This window comes from Miscanthus floridulus, chromosome 14 (assembly GCF_019320115.1).
Source record: "Miscanthus floridulus cultivar M001 chromosome 14, ASM1932011v1, whole genome shotgun sequence".
In the NCBI taxonomy this organism is placed as follows: Eukaryota; Viridiplantae; Streptophyta; class Magnoliopsida; order Poales; family Poaceae; genus Miscanthus; species Miscanthus floridulus.
Window position 1 is genome coordinate 7,426,717 of NC_089593.1, and position 11,537 is coordinate 7,438,253.

The window sequence follows — 11,537 nt, forward strand, 5'->3', positions numbered from 1 at the left end:
ATGGAGCTTTCAACTCATCAGCACCCCTGAGGATGTCTAAGATCCTATAATCGACTCCGAATAGTCGGTTATAGGCTCAAGGGCTACGAGACATGTGTCCTCGGCAGATGCATTCAATTTTTTTCGAAAAAATTGGAAGATTGAAGAAAAGAACCTCAAGCTCTTTATGCTAAACAACATGAGGCTCGGGGGCTACACCCAATGGGTGTGCTTTGCAAGAAAGCTCACACCATTTGAAGAAGTTTCGAAGATTTGAAGAGCACTTCATGGCTTCTCTGAAGAAGGGTGCTCGGACACTGCTTGATTCTACTCGGCAATGACCTAGAGATTCAGGAACAGTACTCGAACGCTGCTTGATTCTACTCGGCAATGACCTAGAGATTCAAAAAGACTTCAAAGTTCAACCATGAAGAGCTCGGGGGCTTGACGGACTAAGATCCTAAGGGTTTCCCATAGGACCGACTACCCAGCAAGCAGATGAGCTGACCTACGAGCTGCTAGGAAGACTCGTGACAAGATGTGGATTTCAAGGCAAGAAGAACCGACCTAGTCGGATATAGAAGAGTCTATCTTTATAATAGGATTAGAACTCTTCTACCTTATTCGACTAGGACTAGAATCGTGCCCTCCCCTCTGGACTATATAAAGAGAGGCAGGAGCACCCCATTGTATGGAGAACAAGACAACAAGAACAACCAATCCAACGCAAGACAAACCATCATACATAACGTAGGGTATTACGCTATTAAGCGGCCTGAACCTGTCTAAATCGCTGTCTCATGTTAACCATCGAGTCTGAGTTTTCGTTGAAGCCCACCAATCCCTGCTCCCGGTAACCCCGTAGCAAGCTTGTCGGTCATCAGACTAAGACAATAAATCTATGAAAAAATTACTATCAACAATAAGCACGAGAGATGGAAGACAAAGAGATAGATGATGAATCTGGACATCATAAATGTGTTCATCAGTTACTAGTAACTGCAACCATAATAACAAGAGTTACTAGTAACTGCATCCATAACCATGACCGTTACAAGTCCAACCATCAACTACAATCAACCACCATTAATCAGCTCATAGTGACTAGACTAGCCCACCCGGCGCCATGCCGTGGTTGTCTGATCTTGCCGTCCTCGTGCTCGTTGCGTCACGCGGTCTCTATTGCACCTAGCATTTAATCTGAATCTTATGATTTATTTGATTTTAATTGAATAAAATTAGGCCAAGTCTAAAAAAATCCAACATAAAATACAAAAATAATAGGAAAGAGAAATAGAAATAGGGCCCAACAAGAAAGAAACCCATTGAAGATAGATGCAAACAAAACCGCAGCCATAAGAAACTGATTGATTACGAGACACAATAAAGCGAGTCTTAGTGTACACATGTGTTGCACATAGTATAGATAAGTTTAATTCTTATGAAATTTATTTACCTCATAAATTTTTTATTATTTCTCTCTTTATCTATACTATATATCATGTTAACTTATTTAATGCTAGAAAACTATTATAAAACTCTCTAACCAAACAACCCATAGATATCTATGAAATGAATAGAAATCTCTACCTAATATTAAAGCAAGTAAGGCTTCTGCCTATTTTTTTTCGTCCGTCGTGGGTTCCACCTGTCATATGGGGGCAGCGCTCGCGCCCACCGTCGGAGCCTAGCACGGTGAGCACGGGCGAAGCCGAGCACCGTCACGGGCGGGCCAAATCAAGAGAGGGAGTGAGAGAGAGGGACCAAACCGGCGAGCGGACGACGCGAGGACCTCCGTCTCCCTCTCCGCGACTCCGCCCGTCCACCTCCTCTTCCGTTTCTTATATCCGTCCGCCACTACCGTGGCTCTCTCCGCCCGTTTTTTCCACGCCTGATGCTATCGCTGCCGCGGCTCTAACCATGCTCCCCGTCGCAACACACGGGCATTAAAAAAAAAAAAAAGGAACCGTCCGTATCCGGGTCCGTCCCGAAACAATGCAGCCCCGACTCGCGGCCATTGTATAAACCCGGACACCCGTTGGCCAACTTTAGTCCTCATTCCCCTACCCGCACGGCCGTTCACATCCGACTCCCACTTCTTACCCCCAGCCGCCTCTAAACCCTCCCCCTAAACCCTAGGCTGCAGGCGGCGCGCCGGCGCCCGCGGCGGCGACTCCCCGTCCTCGATTTCGGCTGACGACCTCCAGTGGGGCACTAGGGCAAGGCGGCGAGCGCGGCTAGGAAGGAGCGAGCGGAGGCGAACTGGCGAGGGGTCGACGACGAAACGCTTGTTGAAGAGCAACAACCACGGCTACATAGGTTGCCTACTGCTGCAATGTAAGTGCTCCTCCTTCAAGCCTCCGTTCTAAATCTGTGCATGTGATAATCTCCCCCTCCAAAGGCTACCTAGTTTGTACCTTTGCATCTTATGTACACTAACCGCCATCCCCCGTTGGAACCAGGCAATGGCGCAAAACATCATCTACAAATCCAAAGAAGTAGATTTCCATGGCGAGAAAAGGAACATTCTGTACCCAAAACATGGTCATTCGCGTACTGCCCTCCTGGTCCTTGGTATGTATTGTTATACTTTTAGGCCGTTTGGGGATGAAGTGGACTTAACATAGGATTCAGTAGATTAAGGGTGGGAATTTTTAAAACCCGATGATTTCTTTTGTGGTTTTGGATACAACGTTTCGGTGGTGGAGATGGATCAGCACAGTTCTGTTATATTCTGTGTATGTATTTTGTAGATTAGGGGTGGGAATTTTTAAAACCCTATGATTTCTTTTGTGGGTTTGGTTACAACGTTTGGGTGATGGAGATGGATCAGCACAGTTCTGTTATATTTTGTGTATGTATTTTGTAGATTAGGGTTGAGAATTTTTGAAACTCGATGGTTTCTTCTTTAATTTGAAAGCATATAACACCGATTGGTTTCTTGTGGTTTTGGGATATGGAGACAGCTCCGGAATTTGTAGATTTGGATTAAAAATTATTGATATTGGATTGACTTCTTTCTTTCTTTTTAATTTTTTCAGCGAATTGCATGCTATTGAAAGGCAGCTTGACTATTTCTCCTCATCCTAATAACGATTACCCACAGCAGAGTTTGATATTGCGCTTGAGTCGCATCTACCGTATGAAACATTCGGTCAGTTTGGTCTATCTATTACCTCATATTTCTGTAGTGTTAGTTATTTTGATTGTTTTTAATTGTTTGTGTTACTTGCGAATTTGACAGGCTCTTGGTGGTGACTGCGTTATCACCAAAACTGAAATGGACAACTCTGTCCAATTACTGAGTGGTCTCATTGATGTTCAAGTTGATTTTACCAGGTAAGTGATGCATTTGTTGGTCAGCATGCATGCAATAGGTTTTACCTGAAAACAAAACCAAAACTGTGTATCAAGGTAAGCATGCATGCAAGCAATAACACAAGGAGGAATAGCTCTAGGATACACAATTGTGTGCTTTGTAATAGTGGATGTTTAATTTTCATTGTTTTATAAAATTGACTACTACCTAAATCTATAAAATTGACTACAACCTACACGAATAGTGAGATTATGGTAGGACATAAGTTGGCATCAGTTTACCTGAATGGGCTTTCGTTTCATTTGCCAATTCCTAGTCCAAGTACTTCTCAAATAAAGGGGATGACATATCAATCAATATACACCTTTAGATTTAAAGATACTATAAGCCATCTAATGGTTATGATATAGGATGGGTAGAAAACTTTTATGTGAGAGTTATTTTTAATTCCTTCGCTCTTTATAGTATAGATAGATAATACTTGTGTTTTTTTTTTTGACGTAGTTTCAGTGCATGTTTTGCAGTAATGTCCGTATCCGAAGCAGTACTGTTAGGCTTGACGTGTTTAACCATATGAAAGTTCAGTTATTACATGCTTGGTTGGTACACCCCGATGTACGTTTTCAATTTCAGATTGTTTATTTATAAAGTGCTCTAGCGTTTTTTAATATATATGTGCTAATGTTGATTACCTATATGCTATACTTTTTTTGTTGTCAGGATACTGTTATTTTTGGTGCTGTTGGAACTGATTATCATCATGTGTTTATGATTGAAAATTCAGGTGGACTACCAGTTTATGACAGAAATGCAGGTATCTGGTCTATTGTTTTTATTTTTGTATAAATAAATAAATGCATTCAGTTTTGAATTTTAAATTGGATTTCTATATGTAATTATTATTATTTACTTGCAGACCCATTGGTACTGAATTTCCTGAGTTCAGGGGTGACCGCTTTTGGGTAATGTTAACTATTATTGGGAATGTGCATTTATTTTATTTTTTATATTAATCTATGTTGGCATTTCTTTCGTCAATTAATGCAGCATACACGAGCTAAAGAATTCCACGCTGGAAGGGCAAATCTTTGCTTTGTTTTGGAATGGATCCTTTCATACTTTGACTAAGGTACATGCTAATCTTCACTGTCATCTTGTGATACTAAAACAATATTTGCTGCTTTTGTCTCTAATCCTCTTTCTATGTAGCACAATGGAACTTTGTTTTTACTCAACAATGTTATAGATGCTTTGGCTACAGACATGTTGTGGAAAGAGTTCAATGTATGTTCTAATTTTTTGTTGTACTCGTTTGTTGATTGAAACGGTATTTAGCCATCATTGACCCTCATCCTTTTCCTCACTCTTCCTGCATCCTGATCGATAACCAACAGGAACATGATGATGGTCAGTTCTGTAACAGCAATTTTGTGGCAGCACCAATGGATGAAAATAAATCTGAAGATATTCAAAATGCTCAGGCAGAAGTGCCTACTAGCCAAACAGCACCAGCAGTTTCACAAAGAATGTACAAATGCGAGAGGCATAATTGTCAAGCAGTTTTTTTGTCTCTGGTGAACTCAAATCGGCACAAACAAGTTCATGGAAAAAATCCAAAATTGAAAATGGTCTGTATGCTTCCTCTTCATATAGCAGCTTCATGCTCTCTATATTTACGAGCTTGTTTCTGATTTTTCAACTCAGTTGACACCTTTGATGATGTTTTGTAGGCTTCTTTCAGTAAAGCTGAGCTCAGTAAACATTGGGATGAGGTAATTAATTTCTGCCATTTATTTCTTGGCTTACTTGGGTCTGGAAGTAATCCCATTTATCTATCAAACGAATCTTGAACCTTGAAATTGTTTGTTATCCTCTTTAGTTGAACCATCAGGAGGCTGGTAAGGTTCTTTCAATTAAGGACATGAATATACAGGTAATTATTAATACTAATTTTCTGTAGAAAAATGAGGCAACAATTTAAAATTATGATAAAATGTAAATTTCCAGGGCATATCTGGTGGTCTACTTTACCGAATGATTGAAAAAATTGACAATGGAGATGAATTTTACAGCAGAACCAATAGAATGAAGGTATTTTTTTTTCCAACTAGTTCCCTTCATTTGCATGCACATATATGAAGGTTCCTTTTCTTCATTTACAACAAAACGTGACTAGGGGCTCATGTTGGGTTTCAACTCTTGCCTACCTCAACTTGCTTGGGACTTGTTTGCAGGTTGTTTTGGATGGTACTAAAAAAATATCATCAGATGAGCTGTTCACTGTTCTTGATGAAGACAGTGAGAATACAGCCTTTTCAACTGATATACGTTTTTGTCCTGAGAAGGTTGTATTTAGCCAGCAGCTGCTCCTGTTACATGATTTGAACAATGTTTTGGCATGCTGCTGCTACTTCGTGGAAAAAAATCTGGTAGGTTTAAGCTTCAGATGAGCAAAGATGTGTGTTACATATCTCTGATGTTGATTTGGAACACAATACAGGTTTCTAGTTGGTTTGTTCACAAAACTGCTGAAGCCACCAGGCATGCGACAACACTTCTACAGGAGCCTGAGAGCGATAGTCTTCTTTGTGGAAATTTCGGCTGTACAATGAAATTCGCCTCGGAAATTAATTTCAATAGACACACACTTACTCATGTGGAAACGAATGCCATGGCATGTATATTCCTTACCAATGGTTACAAGTCGTCTAGTTGAACCTAGTTGCCATGGGACCGACCAAGCAATTAATCGCGATTAGTCGTCGACCAGGCCGATTAGTCGAGCCTAGTCGACCCTAGTGTTTAGCCGGTGACTTGTGGGAGAGGAAGGAACACAGCTATCCAAGTCCTAACAGTCTAGCACGAGCACAAGAATGAGCAGAACAGAGGAATGAGAGGGGAGGAAGAACAGATGAGGGGAGAAAACACGTACCTGCAGAGCGGAGCTGATGATGGAGGCGTGAATCGGTGGAGGGCTGGAGTGGAGTCCCGAACACGGAGAAGGAGGGCCGCGGACGGGGAGGGCCTCACGGCTGGAGGCGAGAAGGGAGGCGGTGGGATGGAGGCGAGCAGGATAGGCGGCGGGATGGAGGAGGGCAGGGCAGGCCGCGATGGGGGCAGGCAGGCGCCGCCGCCGGCGGATTCCAGGTGCGCTGCTGCCCTCTTCTCCTTCCCTCTTCTAGGGCGGCTACCTGACCTCACCAGAGAGGAGAATCACAAGCGGAAGACAGGGAATAGCGCAGGGGGACGAGAAATCGCGCGCGGGAGGAGAAAAATTGCGGCCGCTGTGCGCGTGGAAGTGAAATCTCCCTGCATCTGCGTGCCTCCTGCGTTTTTGGGGTCCCTATTCCAACCCTAACAGGACAAATTACAAGCCCAATTGTCCACATATAGGCCCGATTAAACAGGCCCAATTGCCCACATATAGGCCTGGTTAAACAGGCCAAAAAACAGAGGACCAAATTGGTCGTTCCCTGTCCTAGTCGGACGACTAATCGCGATTAGTCGTCGACTAATCGGATGACTAACTTTCTGGTCGAGCTAATCGCGTCGGTACCCTGGTGACTGATTAGGATGATTAATCACGATTAATCGGACGACTTTTAATCATTGTTAATCCTTACTCTTATGTGTCCTTGATGCTCCATTCATCTTACTTTATGTCTTTTTTTTTTACCCATTGCTAATGCTCTGTAGGATTTTATGGAGAACTTGGATGCCATTGGTAAATATTGGGATGATGTGAGTCCTTTGCATGCAAAAGATTATTCTTTCAGATTGCTCAATTCCTTTTTAATTCAGTTCCCTAACTTTGGGTTTTCTTTTTGTTATGCTATCCAGCTTACCTGTGATCAGACTCGCCAAATCTTGTCTTTAAACGGAATAAAAATCACGGTAATTGTTGCTTCTATCTCCACAAAAAGTTAGTAGACATCAGTCTGAGCTAAATTGGAAATTCAAATTTTCAGGGTTCCAATTTGAAGAAACTAAAGCACAGATTGAAAAATTTAGACCAAAATCATCCGCTTGCTACGACTAGCAATCAATTGATTGTAAGTTTTTTTTCATGGAACTTGCCTTATTTCATGTGTATTGTACATAATAATATCTTTTTTGTTTTTTCTTTCGCTGTAGGATATTATTAGTTGTTCTAAGAAAACGACATCGAGAGAGTTGTTTGCTGTGCTTGAGAAAGCCAGTGAGGATACCCATTTCTCCAATGACTTACGACATTGCAAGGATGATGAAATCTTTGCGGTTGGGGGTAATAAACGTACACCAAGCAACGATGTTGCACTTTTGAGTTATATGATAGAGAGGAAATTGGTAGGTCCTCTAATAGTGCAAAAAGTTCTTTAGATACTTGCTTCTACTTAATTTGTTTGACCTTGAATAATATACAACACAGGTTCAGGAGTGGTATCATTTCAAGGAAGGTGTCACGAGTGATATTCAGGGGCAGCTTATGCACGATAGGAAATCTGAGCAAAGGTTGTTAATTAATAATATGCTGACTTTCGTATCCTACAAATATGTATTTATGTTTCAAACAAGTGGGTCATGGGCCTGCTTCTGGAGAAGTTTAATAGTTTTATTTTGTTAACAATTGAGCTGAAACTTGTATTTACATGTCATATGTAGTGACACCGCAGAACCGGTCAACATGGGTGGGGATAAGCTTCTGGAGAAAAGGTTATAACTATATTTGTAATTGTTTAGGACTTTTGCACTTCTACTTTGCGCATTCAAGAAAAAAACTATATTTACATCTTGTGATATGCAGGGATAGCACGGATTGCAAAGCAGGTCATGCTGACGGTGTTCCAACAAGCCAGGACATTTTGAATCCTATTCCAGGGTATGCTTACTTTAAATAAAGTTGTTTAGGATTTTTTTGACTGAAATTTAGAAGTGAAGTTTCTTGAAACTAAAATTTTAGAACTAAGTTTTTTTAACTTGCAGGATTTCATTAGAGCAATTTGTCAGAAGTAATAAGCTGGCAAAAATATACTGAAATTTAGAACTATTATTTTTTACACTTTTCCTACTTTAATTCTAGAAAAAGAGATATATATTTACAACAACAACAGAAGAAAAGCCTTTAAGTCCCAAACAAGTTGGGGTAGGCTAGAGTTGAAACCCAACAGAAGCCATCAAGGTTTAGGCACGTGAATAGCTGTTTTCCAAGCACTCTTGTCTAAGGCTAAGTCTTTGGGTATATTCCATCCTTTCAAGTCACCTTTTACTGCCTCTACCCAAGTCAACTTCGGTCTTTCTCTGCCTCTCTTCACGTTACTATCCTGGCTTAGGATTCCACTACGCACCGGTGCCTCTGAAGGTCTCTGTTGGACATGTCCAAACCATCTTAACCGGTGTTGGACAAGCTTTTCTTCAATTGGTGCCACCCCTAGCCTATCACGTATATCATCGTTCCGGACTCAATCCCTTCTTGTATGACCATAGATCCAACGCAACATACACATTTTCGCGACACTTATGTGTTGGACATGTCGTCATTTCGTAGGCTAACATTTTGCACCATATAGCATGGCAGGTCTAATCGCTGTCCTATAAAACTTGCCTTTTAGCTTATGTGGTACCCTTTTGTCACATAGGACACCATATGCTTGGTGCCACTTCATCCACCCTGCTTTGATTCTATGGCTAACATCTTCATCAATAAAAAAGAGATCTATATTTACATGTAATATGCAGGGATACAGCTGCATCAAGCCTGGATAGGGGAGCAGGTCATTCTGACAGTGGTTCAACCAGCCAACCTAGTTTGGATCCTATTCAAGGGTATGCTTACTTAAATAAAAATGTTTAGGAATTTTCTGACTGAAATTTAGAATTAGTAGTGAAGTTTATTGAAATAAAACTTGTAGAACTGAAGCTTTTTAACATACAGGATTTTGTTAGAGCAATTTGTCAGAAGTAACAAGCTTACAAAAATATACAAGATCCGCCCTAATGATGTGTTTAAGCCTCTGAAGAGGAGTTTGAAGACGTTGAAAAAGGATCTTGATTTTTCAATTCATAAGCAGATGTTGAAGGCAGTCTTTAAATTGTCTTTGGTTATTTTGACACGTTCGGGAAGGAGATGCGCTAGAGGCTTCTTGCTATGGATTGTCAAAAATCACAGAGAACGGAAGAGCTGGAATGGATCTTTTCAATTTTCTGATATGCAGGTGTTAAATGGGCAGTTCATTATCTCAAAAGCAGCAGACATGGAATTGTCTTTGGAAAGCGCTTCGGCAGATTTCAAGAGGTTATGGGACCTGCTATTGGTTCCTTACTATAAAAATGCTGAGCTGGGAAGCTACCCTCTATATTTTGATGAGTTTGGACATGGTATACTTAAGCTTCCAGATCCTGTTACTGATCCTGATAACTTCATGAAGTATGAAAAGTACCTGGCTTTGCATTTTGCTTTCATGCCTCCCCTCAGCAGGTCAACACTTCTGATCAATCTCTACAAAGCCTACGATACAGATCGTTCAGTCCCAGATCATTCATACAAACCATTAAACAAGAGAATGACTAGTGATTGGAGGGATTGCGTTAAATATTTGCCTATTCTTACAAGTGTGTATTACTTCAATGTTGATGACCCACATTTGAACCCATACTCACCTACATACTTCCATCTTCTGAAATTTTCGAGGCATTTTGGTTCTCATGATTTGGACCACACTAAGGTACAATCTTGGTCTTTATTTTGCTATGTAAATGAAATTTCTGGGCTATTAACTGCATAGATTCTAAATTGTTGCAATTTGTTTTTATTTGAAGCTTCCTGGCTTACAGACACAGTTGGTGTCTGATATGATGATAACTGATCTTGTTATTGGTCAGCTTCTTGCTCCCAGTCTTGTTGAGTTGGTTTTGTTTATTGTAAATCATACTAACATGGAGGGCAGGTTAGATTATTTTCTGATCTTGTAATATGTGTCTTCACCTTTATTAATGGTTAACTTAAATTTTCTGTCTGGTTCGTAGATTCTTCCGAGCATTTCAAGCATTTGAGTCGTCAGAGTAAGTTTTTTTTTTTTTATATTCGCTCAACTCTTTTAGATTATATATGGTATCAATATGGTTATTTGTTCACTGTGTATAAACAACATAACATATTTCATCAAACACTCTAAAAGAACATATATTTGATGCAGTGATGAGGTGTTCTTTTGTGTTGAGGACGACGACGACAATGAATGGTCAGACAGTGAAGGCACTGATTCCTGTGATGCTTCTGCATAAATAGTCACAAATGCTACTATAATCTCAAGTAACTATGTTGCATTTTGTGAAAAAAAATACTCTGTAAACCCTGGCATGGAGCCTTTCGGTTTCCATTGTTGCTTATTCGGATGATGGTGCAGGTTTCTGCCAGTGAAAGTCTTAATACTGTAGGAATTCATAAGATCTGTTGTTTGAATTTTTAACCTTCTGCCGCGGAGGGTGGCAGTTTGGGCTCTTTGTGATGCATAAATTTCCTGTTTTTTTCTTCCCCAGAAACGATTGGTACCAGTTGATTCCACACTTTAACTGGCGGATGGTCGCAAAAATATTTTAAACACTTTGTGCTGTAGCCAGTAATCTCTCTCCACACCTTTGGGATGATGATAACTACACTGTAGTTTGCTAGACAGGTGCTTAGGCTACTAGTGCATAGTTCCATATCACGTCAGTTTTACAGGTTTAATAAAAGATCAACGAAACATCCTGTCAATGTATAGTTCAAATGATGGTTTCGTAGACTGACTAGTATTTAAACTCGAGACCGGCAGGAGCCGGAAGGCAACGCCACGACAGCCACAACATTGTTGCCTGTCCGATTGTCAACATACGGTTGCTAGAATCCTGTGGTGCCCCGGCAGGCCTGTGTGGTCAGATGCTAGAATCATATGGTGCCCCTGAATGGTCAGATGAATCTCGGAGCCTTGGATGGCTAGCCAACGATGATCAGCTGATATACCTGTCTTCTTTTCGTTGACCGGAGGCTTGGATCGGCTGGCTCTGTGCCTCCTTTTTGTTGTCGAACTACGATTATTCGAAAGCTTTGTAGGACAACGGATTCGGTGCTCGTTGCTTTTCGATGTTGACCAGCGATTGACCGAAGAGGCACGCGTGGTCAGCCTAGGCTGCTGTTGGTGTAGAGAAAAGTGGAGGCAGATGATATAGTTATCCAGCATCTTAGATTGATCGACAAACTGGTCTGTGTTTGCATTTTTCTCGG

The 11,537-nt window shown here is 41.0% G+C and overlaps 1 protein-coding gene across 2 annotated transcripts; it reads left to right on the forward strand.

Annotated features, from left to right (window-relative positions):
- Positions 1 to 2,043: 2,043 nt before the first annotated feature.
- Positions 2,044 to 10,772, forward strand: LOC136504263 (uncharacterized). 2 transcript variants are annotated; one of them, XM_066499124.1, is made up of 27 exons: positions 2,044 to 2,316; positions 2,442 to 2,553; positions 3,021 to 3,133; positions 3,224 to 3,318; positions 3,823 to 3,913; positions 4,019 to 4,112; positions 4,215 to 4,260; positions 4,346 to 4,427; positions 4,508 to 4,582; positions 4,693 to 4,926; positions 5,029 to 5,070; positions 5,178 to 5,231; positions 5,306 to 5,389; positions 5,533 to 5,727; positions 5,799 to 5,972; positions 6,995 to 7,039; positions 7,139 to 7,192; positions 7,267 to 7,350; positions 7,433 to 7,624; positions 7,707 to 7,789; positions 7,940 to 7,990; positions 8,082 to 8,156; positions 9,014 to 9,100; positions 9,210 to 9,999; positions 10,094 to 10,221; positions 10,301 to 10,336; positions 10,471 to 10,772. In XM_066499124.1, the coding sequence occupies exons 2-27, from the start codon at positions 2,445 to 2,447 to the stop codon at positions 10,556 to 10,558; spliced, it is 3,201 nt and encodes a 1,066-aa protein (XP_066355221.1). In that variant the 5' UTR covers positions 2,044 to 2,316; positions 2,442 to 2,444; the 3' UTR covers positions 10,559 to 10,772. The 2 variants fall into 2 exon arrangements, with proteins under 2 accessions (XP_066355221.1, XP_066355222.1); XM_066499125.1 differs by lacking the exon at positions 5,799 to 5,972.
- The last annotated feature ends 765 nt before the right edge of the window (positions 10,773 to 11,537 follow it).

What these genes read in the sequence shown, in the direction of transcription:
- LOC136504263 (XM_066499124.1), top strand. Translation starts at nt 2,445, where the DNA reads ATGGCGCAAAACATCATCTACAAATCCAAAGAAGTAGATTTCCATGGC. An exon ending in AGTTTATGACAGAAATGCAG is followed by an intron (nt 4,113 to 4,214) that starts GTATCTGGTCTA and finishes ATTTACTTGCAG; the next exon opens with ACCCATTGGTACTGAATTTC. An exon ending in TCAGTAAACATTGGGATGAG is followed by an intron (nt 5,071 to 5,177) that starts GTAATTAATTTC and finishes TATCCTCTTTAG; the next exon opens with TTGAACCATCAGGAGGCTGG.